The sequence below is a fragment of the Heliangelus exortis genome, chromosome Z (genome assembly GCF_036169615.1).
Source record: "Heliangelus exortis chromosome Z, bHelExo1.hap1, whole genome shotgun sequence".
NCBI classification, from domain to species: domain Eukaryota; kingdom Metazoa; phylum Chordata; class Aves; order Apodiformes; family Trochilidae; genus Heliangelus; species Heliangelus exortis.
The window spans coordinates 55,459,734-55,476,663 of NC_092454.1; the positions used below are offsets into that span (position 1 = coordinate 55,459,734).

Consider the following 16,930-nt stretch of genomic DNA (forward strand, 5'->3'; position numbering starts at 1 on the left):
TTTGTTTGTTTGTGTTTATTCAAACAGCAGTTGTGCCAGAGGAAGTGGTTTGTATCCCTGGGTACTAAAAGGTTTTACCTATCCCATTTAATGAGGAACTTATAAGAGTAAGTCTTAGCTTGCTCCCAGCAAAATGAACTATATAGGCTTATGTTTAAGATGTGGTTTTTTGGCAGTTCAGGTGGCAGATCAGATGGCAGCTGGGACAGCAGTCTGAGAAGAGGCAGGTCTCTGTCCTTACAGTATAGTTGGGTGAAATGGCGCAATTCAGGGTTTCATGGCCTACTGCAACTAAAGGGGTGGTCCTGCTCTGTTCGGCCCTCAACTTCCTCTCCCTCACTCTCACCTACCCTTCAAGCTGCCAGTGACCCCCTTAGAGGTGACACAACTATCCCTCTGACTGCAGAGTGAGCTTATTCAGCTCACTGAGCCAGCAGCAAACTAACCCCACAAAACAGTCAACAGTTTTTTGTTGGCTGAACAAACTCCACTGACTCACTTAGGGGTCAAATGAGTGCCAGAGCTGTGCAATGGAGAGGATGAGACCACACAGCTTGAAAGGCTGGAAAAAAAGTGGGAAAACAAGGCCTGAAGAATGGGTCTGCCCCTTTTGGCAGCAGCAAGCTGTTAGAGCAGCTCAAGCGTCTGGCTGAGCTGCACCCTTATGGTGCACAAAGGATGCCCATATGAGAAAGAGAGAAGCAGTCAGTATGCGCTAAAGTCACACCCCTGCGTACTTTGTAGTCACTTCACTCGATCCGTAAGTCTTTTGTTCTATATTTGTTCTCCAAATTCCCTCCCTGCAGGCAGGTAAGGGAAGTAGCTTCAGCTAATCTCCTTAGCATACCTATTGTCTGGCTAAAGTACAGTCATTATGTTCAACAAGCCTCCATTGTAAGCAGTCTGGGAGAGAGAAGACACAATCCATCTGAGTTGGAGACCCATTCGTCAGGACATTATGTAGCTGTAGCAAGCTCGCCACACCAACCAGAACTCCCAGATCTTACCCACTCACCCCATCCCTGCATAATGTCAGGAGTTCAAATTACCAGACGTTGATTAGGTGGGAGAAAGATTTGCCAGAAAACTTCTGGCTGAATGGACATACATTGCACAGCAGAACATGTCAGGCCTCTTATCTAGTTAATTCTGTAATTAACAGACGTTGCCCAGTTTCTAAGAGATCAACCTTCTTGGTGTCCCCGTGGCTGGTACAGAAAATGTGGGTTTGAATTAAATTTTCAGTTACTAGTTTTGACCTTATTACCTCTGGTAATTAGTAAGAATATTCTACCAGAATCAATGTTTTAAAAAAAAATACAGGCAGTTTCAGGATATGACTATCAACCTGCAAAGAGCCAGTGCAGATGAAATGCAGTTATTTTCTAAGTCTATTGTGACTTGTTTATCACAGAGCTCCAGTGCCTCTTCCCCGAAGTTACTAAACTTCACCTCTTCCAGTAAAAGCCCTCTATAATTCACTTCGGCCTAAGTGGGTTAGCTAGTGAAAGGTGGGGAAATTAGGTTTGCTAATTTGTCTCATTTCGGCTGGAATGGTCTAAGGAGTGTTCAGGTCAGGAAGAATAAGATGCAGTATACCCAGACAGGTGATGGGCACTATCTTTTCCACTAGCACAGTGATCTGCAGAAAAAATGTCTATCTCTACTGCTTCAGCCTCCCATGGAGATATCCAGTGATACCTTCAGAGTAAGAAACTTATAAGGACTAATTAGATTTATATTGGAAAAGCCATTAAGAGATAATTTCATTTTAATGATTTGTATCTGCAAGAGGATGTAAATTAGTAATGGCTTATGAAACTTTACAGTTGAAGTTATTAAAAAGACCTCCGAATAGTAAATTATTAAAAGGAAAGTATTTATATACATATAATCAAACATGTACACATACATTATTGCAGGAAAGGCTAAAATCAGTTTGGGGTTTTTCATCTCTCATAGCAGAAATGGCTCACACATGTTGTCCAGCTTGAAAGTTTCCAAGAGAGATGATTGCCAGCAATTATTTTATATTTTATGGTGCATTCTTTCACTCTACATTTGGTTTGGTTCCTACGGAGTGCTCAATGCAATACAGAGGTATGTAGAGGATTGGAATTTCTAGATTCTGCTTGAAAGCTTATTAACCAAGGCAGCTTAAGAGTACTTTCCATAGCTGCTGGCTGCTCCTGAAATGCATAACAAGCTTTCTTGGAGAAAAGTGGAAAAAAAAAAAAAAAAAAAAAAGGAAAACTGTAAAAAAGATGAAAAAAAGACAGGACACTGATTTCCTTCATTCTGAGTAGGAGGTATAATGTCTTTATAAAGTAATAATTAAAAGAAAAACAATTACTAGTACCTTATCTGGACCTTGCAGCTGTACTTCCCCCTTTTGCATTAGCAGTGTGTGTTCTAAGGTTATGAAAAAACCATGAAAAATGCATCTTAAGAGGAGTTTTATTCTTTTTCCTAGGATTTGATTGAAACAGACAGCTACATTTTGTGTATATATAATTAGGCAGTAAAATAGGCTTTGAAGGCAGATTTCTGTTTAGTATGTGAGTCACACGCACAACAGTCTTTCATTCAGCAACCAAAGACTGATCTTTTTAATGCCTCAACTCGCTCAACATGTTTTCTGAATGCTACCTCTTGCAGGAAAAAAAAAAAAAAAAAGGAAAAAAAAAAAAGAGGGAGAGTGAGACGGGAAAAACCCCCTCCAAAACATCTTTGCATCTTTTAAGCCATATTTTATCATCTTTCTATTTTTACTAATTTCCTCAAATGAAAAACAATCTGAAAAGCCAATCTACCTGGTCTGTGGTGATTTAGCCTTATGATAAACTGGTTTTTATCGTCCTTCTTTCCAGATTGTTGTCCAGGGCAGCGCTGAATGCTGCACCAGCTCTAGGCGTATCTAATCCCTCTCATAAAAGGCCATTGTGGTAGCAAAACTGAGACCAATGGCTTTTTCATTCTCCACCTCTCAGCTCTCCAAAGTAATAGCTATGGGGTCTCCTCTTCATGCTTTTCTTTTCAGATGCATAGTTTCTCCCTTTAATAAGGCTAAAATAGAGAGAAATAAAAGGAACACAATCACATTTTCGTCAAAGCTCTTTCCATAAATACCTTCTGGAGAACTGAATTTAAGAACAATTACCGACAATCTGATTTGTTGTGACCCTGTGTGTGAATACAGCAAGTATCCTTGGAAGTTTCTGGTAATTCTGAAGTATGTGAACCTGTTAAAATGTTGGGCAGATAATACTTAGGGCTTCATATTTTCTTCTTGGGGTCATACTCTGGCATTCTTCCTCACTGTGAAGCCTGTGCAACTAAGGATGGGTTAATGCAGTGCTCAACACTGGCACAGTTCTTACACCCACTTCTTCCAAAGTAATCGTGTAGAAGCTGTTGTTCACCTATTTTGTGCATTTGCAATGCATTTGTGTCAACTGTATTTTCCCAAAAATAGAGAAATTTTAACCCTTTTCTTTTTTTAAAGAACAAGATGAACAAAAATTCTCCTGAAAAAGTGCACCTATTTTATTTACTTTGAAAAGCCTTGACCTGTGTGCTAAATGCTTTAATTAGTAATATGCTAACAAATTATATTTCAGAAAGTAGTTCATCATTTTGAACAACAGTATGAGAGAACTGGCTTGCATTTAATTACAAATCTTTATTTGACTCAGAAAAAAAAACGACTTTGCCTTGGGCAAAAATTTAATGCAAGAGTTTTAATTCTGAGGACATTACATTTGAACACTTGTAATTACAGATATGTAAAATGAAAAAGCAAAATAAAAAAAAAAATCTGTAATTTATTACTAAACTTTAAATCCTGAGAGAAAGGGAAGTAAGTTCAAAATACTGCAAAATACTATTCTGTGTTCCAGCATATGGAACAATTCATATCCTTGCCTTTTAAGAAAAATTCGGAAAATTTCTGTTGGGCATTCTTGATTAATATGAGCTCAAATACGCTCTGTGGAGGCAGTGAACCTCACAATATTTCTTCCAAGTTGTTTTATAATATTTCTGTGGGAGAATGATTGAAAAAAGTAGCACTTCTGGCTGTAGCACATCACCTTAGGCCCCAGAAGGATCCCTGAGTGTTTCCTAAGGACTCCTAAGAACTTCTTTAACTAGAATTATAAAATGTGTACCAGGTCTTTTTTCACATCCCAGTAGATGTTCAGGGAATAAGGCAGAAAGTCTGTTGAAACTTATACTTATAGGGTTTGAAAGCACATAGCATCTTTATGTAAAGCACATAAAAATGAGACCTGTGTGTGACTCTCTGGACTTTCTTTCCTCTGTTCCCAAAGAGAAGACCAGTTTCAGTCACTGGAAGATCTGTTTTAGTGGTAGTTATTTGCAATACACATATCTAAATTTAATGCATATGTTCTTAATCACATTACATTCGATTTCAATATACTTAACAAACATAGTCCTCAGGGCACCCTGTAAGGTAAGTAATCACTGTTACACGAAATTACAAAAGAAGAAGCAGAAGCATTGTGATGATAAGACCCACAAGATTTAAAGTCTTCAGTGTGCACAGGCTCACTAGCTAAGCAGGTCACATCTGCCTTGGGTCTCACATGAAGAGTGACAGCTTGAGTGTATACCACCACTTTAAAGCAGTGTTTAGCAACTCTGTTTAGCAACAATCCTAACTTTCTTCCCTGATATGAATGATCAACCAGTGATTATGATGTTTGTTATTTTCTTGTGTCAGAGATGTGGTGTGTAACACCAGCTAACTTTCATGGCCCCTGCTGTGGCAGAACTCTTAGCCATTGAACCAAGGAGCACAACTAGCTTATTGGAGTGTTGTACACACACCACATATTGACAGAGTAATACATCACCAAAATCAATTTGAATGTTGAATAATTTTTTCTGGATTCCCATGTGATTGATTGTCTTTGTTGAAAATTCTCACATTATATTTCTTTGTGACTTGATATTCCTTACAGTCAGACTTCTAAATCTCAAAGCTTTTTCAAGTTTCCTTTTCTTACTATTTTCTTCTTTATTTATTACACTTTGCTTTTTAAACTAAACTTTTGCAATCATATCTATGCAGAAAATATCTAAAAGCTGGATGGGTATTCTTCTCAAACATTGAGAACACAGCTCTGCAATGCTTTAAGTAGCTCCATAGACAACATAAACCTTGAAAGGCAGTGTCTCATCTGTTCCAGACTACAGACTATCCTTCCACAAAAAAACACATAGCTGCATTATTTTTGGCTAAGGAATTGAGGATGTTTTTACGTCCACACCTTGGTTTAGTAACCATTTCAAACCAAGATGGACAAGTCACAAAGAGAAGTACCAAGAACTTTACAAGTTCACATAACAATTGTGAGACAGTTGAGAACAGATTCTCTGTTCCCCCATCCTCTGCACTAATGAAATCATATCTCCCCTTTCATATTTACACTATCTTCTTTTCTGTCTCCCTCTCTTGGTCTCAAACTTCCTTTCTCCTTCTTTTGTACTCTCTTGATCTCTGTCTCCTCAAGTCTTTAACAGCAGGCACCTTGTGCAGCTGAGGGTAAGAAGCTCTCTTTGTGTTTCTCTCTTTCTGCTCCAGGACAGCAAAGTAAACCAAAACACAGGAACAAGCACAGTAGAGAAAAGAGGAGTCCACAGCTGCCTACTGTGGTACATACAGAGAAGCTCTTAGTGATACTTTCTTTACTTGTAGCTGTGGTGGCCCATACTTCATTTGTTAAAATGCCTTAATCTGATTATCAAGATCTCAGGCATTCATCTTGTCCCAAAGCATTTATTTTCTCCTTCCATACCTCTGCAGTTTCTAAATCTTCCAGACATCACCTCCCAAACACATTCTCGTACCTTCTTTGGTGAGTTTTCAGGGTCGTTCTTCTTCAGGCTACTTTCTGACAAAAACATAGCAGCATGTTCCCTCATCCTTCCCTTTAGGATGATATACCTAACCTTGGCTTTGAAAACTTTCACAGATTCATTCCTCACTTCCCCAGTCGTTGCACACTCTGCCTCTTACTCATTTTACTCCTGTTATATACTATCTGAGCTTATCTCTGCCCTATCCCTTCTGCTCATACAGCATCATGCTTCTTGCTCTCCTTTTACATTGGACAACCTGTCCCTGTCACCTCTGCTTCTTCTGCAGACTTTTTACATCTAAGTGGCTTCTCTGCAAATTGCATTTCAAGACTCATCTTCCCACTCCCTGGCCTATGACTCCAAGCCTTCTCTCTAATAAGATGATCCAATCCTAACCACTAAGCCTCTGTTTCATTTCCCTGTGCTCATTTGTCCTCTCTGAAAATCCGAAGCATGGCAGTCAGTCACTGGCCTTTTGTATATTTTTCACCTTAGTACTACTATAATGTGGATGCTGCCTGACTAAAATACTGAGTCTGCAGCTTCTATTACAAATTATAATTTACTGTGAAGCATTAAGCTATTTTATATGAAAGTAGCTGGAAAAAATACACTGTGTAAATACAGTACTATAGCTGTGACAAAAGGCCGTGGCAGATTTTAACATGTACTGCCTGTTTGTTCATTGCATGCAGTCTGATATGAAAGAAGTACCTGGTTTTAACATTATCTGAGTGCTTACACAATGCATTACATAAATAAATAAGCTGTTACCTAAATTACTTAAGGATAAATTTAGTATTGATACAGTGAACCGAAAGCTGCATTTGTGTCTAGGTAAAAGACCTGTAGTGCAAATTCTACAGTGGAACTTTACAGAACTATTAAGTTACTAAATAGAAAAGACTTACTAGGTCATTCAGTCCATTCTAAAGCCAAAATTGAGTCACTCCCCATAGTATTTAATTTTAGTGCTTTTTCGAGCCTAATTTGCAAGTCCTTTGCAATGGGACTTAAGAACTTCCCTTGGGACATGGTTTATTTCACTGATTAGCACATTTCACTGTTAGAATTTTTTTTTTAGATCTTCAACTGTTGTTTTATTTATTAATTTTAATCTCAAAAAGGTAGATTCTACCTTTTAAACTCTTCCTCTAATCCCAAATAAATAGACATACACAGTCTTTTATAAATCACTCCCTCTAGTAGCCAGTTGCCAGGCCATTTTTGTTACTCTCCTATAAACACCACAGCAGTACTTTGTTTCCATATATAACCTATGTTTGTGTACTGAAACATCAGAGACAGTGACCTTTAGATTAGATATCAAACTGAGACTCCTGAATATGCATATGCAGAGAAATGTAAAAGAGCCTACGAACCGTCCTAAAAGAGAGGAAAACATTGTCGGCATTGCCTCTTTAAAAAAAAAGATTAAAAAATCGTATCTAACCTAAGTATCATCGTGTATAATGAGTTCTCTGTACATTTGTGTCACCAGTTCCCACACTCGTGTCTATGGATCACTGGCAGTCTGCAATGCTGTAATAAATTATCCACAACTAATCTGCAGAGCCATTCCTTTATGCACATCAATTAAAAGTTTGTTCATAGAACTGTGGGATAGGCTGGGATAATTTCAAAATTTGTATATCAATGTGATAATTTCAAAAGTGTTGCTATCAAATATGCTGTGAGAAAACCTTTATGTGCTAAGTGTTGTATACGAGAAAAAAGCCACTATAGTTTAGCTGAGAAATAGATTTTTGTATCTAGTTCAAGGTTGAAGAAGAAAGAATGATGGTTTAATCTTTGCAGACCTGCTATATGTAATGAGATTGTCTATCTACACATAAACGTACCTCTGCTCCTGCAACACGAAACGCAGGAACAAAGGGTGCAGCTGGAAGAAATCGTTTGAGGGAACCCAATTAAGGCTCAGCTGGAAATGACGGTAGGACTACATGGCACTTTCAGACATTAATAAATTTAACACATATGTTCTTGAAGTTCGTCCTATTAGGGGGGACAGGGGAATCAGCAGGATGGAAAAGGCCCTTCTCGAAGGGCCGTAGACTGCGTTTCCCGCTGAAGCAAGCCTCGGGTCCCCGCTACTCTTGGCTTTCGGACAACCCCGGGGGGAACCCGGCCGCCCCCCCTCTCCCGCGGCTGGGGGCAGAGCGGGCCGCACCACCTCCACCGCCAGCCCCACACCCCGCTCCGCTCCAGCCAATGAGAGGGCGGCAAAGAGATTTCTGGCGCGGTGATTGGTCGCTGCCCGATCCGCGCCCCGGGCGCCGGCGGCGGGGGAGGGGGCGGTGGGAGAGGGGAGCGGTGCAGCGTCGGGGGAGGGGAAGGGGAAGGGGAAGTGGGGAGGGGGGCTGGTAGGCGCTCCGTGGTCTTTAAAGGCTCCTCATGGCCTTTTAACCCTTCTGATGAGACTTGTCGCCAGGCTGTTCGGGGAGAAGGAAGAAGCATCGTTTCCTCCTAACAAACCTGGGTCTAACTCTCCAGGAGTGTAAGATAAGAGCCTCGCATTCTTTACGCTAAAAATAGGCATTTGCCTGTAATTCTTTCGAAGCATGTCTCTTGGAATTTTTAAAAAAAAAAAAAAAAAAAAAAAAAAAAAAAAAAAAAAGAAAAAAAAAGGGGGGGGGCGGGGATCTCTTTGGGATTATTAGCGGTTTGCAGCTGCATTAATTAAAAACGTATTTCCTATTTGAGACAAACCAGTAATTTACTGGCCGTCTGTCTGTCTTGTAAAATGTACACAAACTCAAAAGTTGTAGTCTCATTTGGCGAGCGGGCAGAAATTAAGGCCAAGAAGCCAGTAAATCACGCAGCGGGCACTTCAAACTTTTTGAAGTGGGGACATTTCCAACCTGACAAGACACTTAGTTAAATGGTCTTTTTGCAGCCACTCATGGGAATCGACTCCTGCAGATGCACCCACTGGCCTGCAAGTGCTTTCGCTGTAATTTCTGCCACAGAAATAGATAAAAACCATGCAGTACGCCGGGCTGGCTCCTTCCCCACTTGGTCATCTACAAAAGCCAGGAGGGAGAGGGGGCTACAGGGGAAGGCTCCCCTCTGATATTCGTGATCTAAAGAGGTTTGTGAGGGTATTTTACCCATCAGTTGGCAGCTGTGGTTGCAGAAACGGCTCTTCCATGGACTGTTGCTTTCAGGAATTAAAATGATGGTTTAACGCAGATAAAGCAGAGGCATTTTTGCAATCTGTCCCAGTGACTGTTCCTTGGCTAGTTAACAGACCATCTATTCAGAAGCAATTTTCTTTGGGCTGAAATTATGTGCTGACCGTAGCAGATCACTTCCCATAATGCCCCTTCCCCCACCCAATGCTAAATACAAACCGTCTCCGAGTCAGTGTATAATAATGTGAAAATTACTGTAATTTTGCAGAGAGAAGCAGCCCAAAGTGAAACATGTCTAAACAGAGGTCGATATTGAAAAATCGGGGCCATTACCTAAATCTGAAAAATACATACTGTAAAGAAACAGGAGCAGTGATCCGCGACTAAGCAGACTAAAAAAAAATTAAGCTTGGTGTTGCTGATCTTAAAATTTTCGCTAACGACTGAGTGAAATCACCCAAAAGTTACCCCGGCTAGGCTGTTTTTTTTAGTACCTTGTAGAATTAGCCACTCGCCTACATACTTCACGAAGTGCCAATGTCCCGGACATCCCCGGTACGTCTAGCAGTGTCCCCGGCCATCTCGCCTGCCCACCGGCTGGGAAGCAGCCCTTCGCAGCCCCTCCGTGGCACTGTCCCGGAGCTGACAGAGCAGGAGGGCAAGGACACGTTCACAGCACAGCTTCTTGTCTGCGTTACCCACATGCCGTGCCATTTCGTTAGGTTTGGTTTGTTGTTGTGTTCTTTTTTCTTTGTAATCACTTAAAAATTTACAGTGATCAAGGGCCTCCTTGTCAATAAACTTATCTCTGCTAATAAACTCTTCATTATCAGTCCCTGAAGGAGAAGTGTTTTTACACCAGGACCAGCGAAGCAGGGTTTCTCCGGAAGGCTTCCAGGCCTGTGGAGGGAGCATGTGCTGGTGATGCCCCCGGCCTTGGCGCGGGGCCGGAGGGGCGATAGGGAACCGGGCGCCCCAGAAGAGCCCCGGTCACGCTGACCTAGTGGCCAAGGTACAGCTGGGTGCCACATCACGGCCAGCTTTTATCAGCCTCCCCTCCCCCATCTTGCGTCACCTTCCCCGGTGACCCCACCGCGAGTAGGTTTAGTAAGTTTTGCTAATCACCCCTTTGATGGGAAGCGTGTAACGCAGGAACGCTAACGCCCGTAATTTGCTCAGCTGGATGAAATCCAAAGAGGTATTTTGTCACCCTGTAACGGGTGTGCAGGACATCGTAAATGCCACGCTTTGACTTCTCGCCGGAAACCTTGACTTGGGCAACGCGTGCATTTGGCAAGAAAAACATCCCCTATCGACTTTCACCAGGAGATAATTCCCAGTGAGATCAAGGGGGGAAAAAAAAAACAACAAAAAAACAAGCCGAAAACTCCCCCAGACCCCACAAAAAACTGTGTGTACTTGTGTAAACTGTGCTTAAGGGCACGAGAAAGGACAGGGTCCGACCCCCTCCCGGGCCCGGAGGTACCTAAGGGAGAGAGGCAGCTCCCTCCACCCCACCCCCTCCCGCTGCCCCCCGGTGCCCGCGGACCTTCCCCGCCCCCACCCACCACTGCCGTCTGCGAAGGGTTAAACGCAATTTAACGCAGTGGTGTAGCATAATGGCTCCCAACCTAAACAAAAGGAATGATTAAGGGGGATATTTTCGAGTTACACAAAGCCCGATAGGGAAGATTTGTGTTACTAATTCCTGTGAAAGGATGTTCACGTGGTAGTTATACGGTCGCTGGCATTCACAGTTCAGTGCGTGCAGCACTAAATCAGCAGCCTGGAAACAAAAGGGTTATTTTCTGCTCCCCCTCCTTCCGAAAAAGGGGGGACGACGACGACGACGGAGGAGAAAAAAAAAAAAAAAAGCCCAAAAAACAAAACTAAACCTCGACCTGCCTAATTTAAGCCATATTTAAAATACGAACCTGGAATAAAATACGTGAGGGTAAGAGTGTATGGGGCTAGTCAGAAAGTGTAGCAGCGTCTCGCTGTCCCCCCGAGCAGAGGCGGGGGTGCTGCCCTGCCCTGAACCTCCCTTCAACCCCCTCCTCAACAGTTTGCTTTTCTCCTCCACTAAGCTCGAAAATAATAGCACATGTGTATCAGCAGCCCTCTCTCGCTGGCTTCAAGCTGTTATAATTTTGAATGAGGGGGCATTTAAAAATTATGAGTGAGATTCTAAATTGCCTCTTTGAAACCGGCACAGAAAAATCATTCATCATCTCTTCGAAAACTGCCCTGAAATTAAATTAAAACGAAATGAGGGAGTCTTCCTCCCAATGTGTGAGTCTTGGCAGAGCTATGCTCCACCTTGGTTTTCTATTTTTTCCCCTCTTTCCTACCTCTTTTTTTTTTTTTTTTTTTTTTTTTTTTTTTTTTTTTTTTTCCTTTTTTTGTGGTGTTTTTTTGTTTGTTTGTTTCCCTAAGCCCTAAATGTTATATAGGATAATTGAAATGGGAAACGCGATTTTTATGTGGCTGCAGCAGGAGGCTGTCGACTGTAGCATTCGGCGTAGGCTGGGGGCTGCAGAGGGAGGGGATGTGAGTGCGTGTGTGTATGTGTGAGTGCCTGATGTGAGTGTGCCTGTGCGCGGTCCGTGCCTGTACGTACAGTGTGTGTGTGTGTGTGCCTGTGTGTGAGTGCGTGTTTGTCTCTCGCCCTAGCCGGCAGGCAGGAGGAGCAGCGGGCCAATCAGAGACCCCGGTTTCATAAAAGCTGGCTTCCGATTGGCCAGGAGGCAAAGGGCATTGTGAACAAAGAAAAGTCCCTCTCAGGTACCGCGCCGGAGCGGGCTCCCACTCCCCCGCCTCGGCAGCCGCGGGGGTAGCGCCCGTGTCCCCGGGGTCTGTCTGTCTGTGTGTCAGCGTGCAGGGGGACAGAGATAGATGCTGGCTTTTTTTTTTTTTTTTTCTTTCTTTCTCCCCTCGGTTTTATTTTTTGTTTTAATCTTGTTTCTAGAAAGAAGGGAAGGTTCATGCTATCTGGTGCTGTCTTCTTCCAAACACAATAAATCTGTTGAAGACATTAGATTTTTTTTCCTAAAATAAAAAGCGGCTGCAACAAAAACACACTCAATGCATTTAGAAGGAAAAGGTCAACTCGATCCAATACAGACCGTAAGTACGGTTGCGTGGTGTGTCTATAGCACTTAGAGGGGATTTTTTTTTTTTTTTATAAACTCTGCAAAGGGGAGTGTTAAAAAGAGTTTTGGTAGTTGAGATAACTTAGGGGTTTTTGGGTTTTAAAAAGAAACGAAAAAAAATCCACAAGCAGGATGAGTTGAGGGAAATAGGAGGGTAAAAGCAGTGTAGTCCCACAAATCATACTTGACGGTGCACTCGGGGGGCGTTAAAGCATAGTGCCTTTTTGGGGTTTTAACTAACCAAGGGGGAAAAATAAAAGTGACACAATTACAGACCTCCCCCTCCCCCTCGGCTCCGAGAGCGAGGCGCTCGTTAGGAGGAGTGATGGGGTACCGACAGGTCCCGGCGGCACGGGAGGCATTTCTCCTGTCACACGGAGACGCCAAGAACGCGAGGCTGGAGCCTGGGGGGGTGGGATCGCTCGCCGGTGCCTTAGCCGTATCCCTCCCACCTCGAGTCTCCCAGGAGGCTGCCGCTCGCCGTCCAGAGGCGAGGGGAGGGGGAAGTCCCGAGGTAATGGCCCCCCGGCGCCGGACCGCCGGGAGGTGTTGGGGGGTTGCGGTGTTTCTCAGAGCACCGGCTTCGCCGCCGCACCCGCGGGGGTGGCGGTGAGCGGCCGGGGCGACAGACGGACCTGACGGCCTCTGCTTGACTGTCTGTCTTGTCGTGGTATGTTTTTGTGTGTGCTAAAGAGCCGTCCGGCAGTCGCTGGATGCGCTAGTCACCCATTTTTGTTCTCACGGCAGCCAATGGAGCCCGGCAGCCTCACGTGACGCGGGCGGCCTGAACTGTAACGGAACCGCCGCGCCTCAGGGGTTGGCGGATGCCGGCGCGAGCGCCCCTCCTCCCCCCTCTCCCCCTATTCCCCCCCTTCCCCCCCCCCTCCCCCCCCCCCCCCCCCCCCCCCGCCACCGGCAATTCATTACGGCTTTTAGCTTCCCATCGGCGGCTAATTAAAAATACTAAGCTAAAGCTCCGAGACCGTCTGACTTGGGGAGAGGGGAAGGCGGGAGGGCGAGGGGAGGACAAGACAGGACAGGGTACAGCAGTAGACGGTGAGGTTTGCCGAGACAATGAGGTGGGAGCGATCTGTCCCGAAAAAAAGGTCGTCTGCGTTATCTCCTCGGACTCTAATGACTGAATTACTTACCGCATGACTGATTAGCCCAAGCTCCCGGGTTTTTCTTTTCTATTTTTTTTTTCCCCCCGGCACAGCATTTGAGACTGATCTGTGCCTGTGCTTTTTTTAATTTTTTTTAAATTGTTTTTTTTTTAAAAGCGCAGATTTGAGGCGCGGGAGGGGGGGGGGCGGTAGACGGGGACGGACACCCCCTCCCCGCAATCACATCCCTGGGAAAATATACTTCGAGAGCACGCTGTCCTTCCTCCACTCCCACAAAATGTTTTGATAACCGGTTTATCAGATCAGTGATTCCCCCCTCCCGCTCCTCCTCCTCTTCCTTGGCCCCCCCTCCCCCCCTCCCGCCTCTCCCCACCCCCCCGCGTTTCCCCTCAAGTTACTTGAAGAAATCAGATCTGTCAGGACGGGCGAAAAAAATGCCACTTCCCAACTAACAGGCGGAATCCAGCCCAGATTTTCAGTCCTTTCTTCTTCTTTTTTTCCTTCCTCCCTTTCACTAATTTATCCCGATGTTAGCACATTCTGTCTTCTAACACCCGGGCGCCTGTAGGTTTGTTTCATGGGATCATTACTTACTGATCAGGAAGGTTCCCAGGTCCGCGGCTGAAGACGGAGTGTGAAGTTGGAGAAACATTTTTTTTTTTTTTTTTTAATTACTGTGATGATTATTACCTCTCGGTGCTTATTCAGGAAAACCAAACAAACAAAAATCTGGTCCTTGATGCTTCAGTCTGAATGTGAAATATTGCCTACCAACTGGTAAAGTTGTGAGGCTCAGCATTTCTTTTTTTTTAATTTTTTTTTCTTTAAGCAAGGAGGCAAAAAACTAAAAAAAGGACTTCAGATCCGTGTGCCAAAGTAGGGGAGATATGTTACTGACAGATTTATACTGGCTGAGATGATACTTGCTTTCTACTTCTTGATCACTTGCTCTTTAAGTAAAATGAGGCACAGAGTTTTTGCTGAGACGGTTTGGAACAGCATTTTGATTTGCTGGTTTAATTAAAAATGATAAAGGACTAAAGGTAAGCATTATGCTTATATATGTATAAATATTTCGACAGTCATCTGTAAAAGGGAGAGATCCCTTTAAAAATCGTTTTAACTAAGCTTTGTCAAACACACACTCATTTGTGGTCACTGAGGCCACCTTGGTGCAGATCACTTAAAGTGTATGTCTTAATCAGTTTCCTGTACAGTCAGTAATACTGTATTTAACAGACCTAACAATTGTGTGACCTCGGAGTACATTAGAACTGCTTTTAGAAATGTTAATTGAGAATGTTTTTCTTAAAAAATATCTTTTTAATTTTTTTTAATTATTTTTTTTTTTTTTAGCTATGGAGTTTAATATTTTCCAGTGAACATTTGTGCTTGTAGGTTGTTGGTTTTTAACAGAACCTGTATTGTGGCAATGAAAATCAGATTTCCCACTTACTGCTCTCTCTCCCCCTCAAGAGATTAAGTGGATAGGGGGTAAGAGATAACATAGGAGCATCACCAAACTTTCAGAGTCTGGTTTAAAGCCACAAAACCCATGGAATGCAGTGAAGAGTGAATCTGTGTTTTTCCTTTTCTCCCTTTCGTGCCTAGGTGGTGGTCCAAGGGGTTAGATTACAACATGTGCTCCAACAGCTAGGCACCACTTCTAACACTGTATTTCCTGAGCTTTATGGATTTAAATAATGTACTTCATTTTTTCTTCTTTAATTTTTTTAGTTTATTTTTTGTTGACATGATTTTTGAGAGGGCTTATGGGTGTTGGTGTACAGCTAGATTAAAGATGCTCACTACAAAAGCATCATGGCCATTGCTTGTGGTTTAACAAACTTAAAAAAAAACATGGCAATTGTAAATGATTTTGCCCCCCCCAACCTTGCCCACTTGTTATTAGTCTTACTATATTCTAGAAGCAACCAGAGCAGAATTATTAAACTTTTCCCTTCCTCGCAGGGCAAGGGGGACTTGGACTGCAGGTTGTGAGCCTAGACACACCTAGGGGAGGAAGACAAGAAGCACTGAACTTAAAGAGAGCCCAACGGAAATAAACGAATGTCCCCACATCTCCAAAGGAAAGTTCATCAGATTTTTACTCTAGAGATCTCATCTTCAGGATGTCATTGAACACTTCCACTGCAGGAAAAGGTGTGGATCCAAACGCGGTTGACACTTATGACAGTGGTGATGATTGGGAAATTGGTGTTGGGAATTTAATAATTGATTTGGATGCCGATTTGGAGAAGGACAGACAGAAATTTGAGATGAATAATTCTACTAATACCACCAGCAACAGCAACACCAGCTCCAAGGATTGTGGGCGTCTGGCCTCCGGTGGGGCTAATGCTACCTCAGCCTTAGCTGATGGCCTAAAATTTGCTTCTGTTCAGCCCTCTGCTCCCCAGGGGAATTCCTCGCACAAAGAGACTAGCAAATCAAAAGTGAAAAGGAGTAAAACTTCTAAGGATGCTAATAAATCTCTGCCTTCTGCTGCCTTGTATGGGATTCCTGAGATCAGCAGTGCTGGCAAGAGGCAGGAAGTCCAAGGGCGCCCTGGAGAGGCAACTGGCATGAATTCAGCACTGGGTCAAAGCCTGAGCAGTAACCCAAATGGCAATAATAACAACACCAGCAACACCACCATTGCCTCTTGTGGGAAAAACAAAGAGGAGAAACCAGGTAAAGCCCCGGGAAGCAGAGGCTCCAAGCGGGATAAGGATGCGGGGAAATCCAGAAGGGACAAGCAGCATGACCTGCAGCAGGGCCATCCCAATGGCAGTGGGGGTGGCAGCAGCCAGGCTCCCCCTGGACACCTCTATGGCTTCGGGGCCAAGGGAGGCAGTGGTGGAAGCAGCAGCCCCTTCCACTGCACCTCATCTGCCATGGGGGAAGTGAGCAAAAGTACCCCGGATTCAGGGTTAATGGGGAACTCTATTTTGGTAAAGAAGGAAGAGGAGGAGGAGGAGAGCCACAGGCGAATCAAGAAGTTGAAAACAGAAAAGGTAGGACAAAGCTCCTCTCTGCCTCCTCTCTTCTGTGTCTCCCTATGTCTGTAACAAATGTGCCACAGCTGTGTGTTTGGCTCCTGTGCTTCTCTCTTCTGTGTATCTGTGGTATGCATCTGTTATTCTTCTTTTTTTAAAAAAGGCAACCCTGATATGTCTTCCCTAGACAGAAGACATCATGTCTTGAGTGTGCTGTTCTTCCTTACCATTTAACCTCCCTGTCCTCAGACCTGGAGAACGTTTCCATTTTGATTGTTTTTTCTGATAGCACTCGCCCACAAAAAGAAACCCCGAGACGATGACCCTGCCTGAGCTGTCCCCCGTTTTAGCCGAGAGCAGCAGTGTTGGTGCCAGTGTGATGGCATGTGTTTGCAGGCTGGAGGTCTGTGTGTTTGCCTGGGGGGTGCGTAGCGCAGGCTCCAGGAGCAGCAGGTTTCTTACGTGCTGATGCTTTCCCACAGCACTGGCAGGCATTCGCAACCATTTATCTCCCAAAGTCTACAGGAACTCCTCTCCCTTCTCCTTTGAGCTGCAGTCTGGAGTTGAGATTGTGCTTGGGGGTGGTGGTGGCGGCGGTCAGGGGGAAACTG

General features: G+C 43.9%; 1 protein-coding gene and 1 long non-coding RNA gene across 5 annotated transcripts in view; one reads left to right on the top strand and one right to left on the bottom strand.

Moving 5' to 3' along the window:
* Window positions 1-2,757: 2,757 nt before the first annotated feature.
* LOC139790101 (uncharacterized) lies at window positions 2,758-8,041 on the bottom strand. Its single transcript, XR_011723386.1, has 2 exons — window positions 7,752-8,041; window positions 2,758-3,066 (listed from the first exon to the last, which is right to left on the bottom strand). It is a non-coding gene; the product is annotated as an uncharacterized lncRNA (long non-coding RNA).
* Window positions 8,042-11,838: 3,797 nt separating this feature from the next.
* ZNF608 (zinc finger protein 608) overlaps window positions 11,839-16,930 on the top strand; it is an 87,720-nt gene continuing 82,628 nt past the window's right edge. For 3 of the 4 annotated variants that reach the window (XM_071730511.1, XM_071730510.1, XM_071730513.1), the window contains exons 1-2: window positions 11,839-12,170; window positions 15,292-16,337. In XM_071730511.1, coding sequence (XP_071586612.1) covers window positions 15,453-16,337 — 885 coding nt within the window. In that variant the 5' untranslated portion in view covers window positions 11,839-12,170; window positions 15,292-15,452. Of the gene's footprint in view, window positions 12,171-13,272; window positions 14,364-15,291; window positions 16,338-16,930 lie in introns of those variants that run through there. The other variant, XM_071730512.1, reaches the window with a different exon arrangement.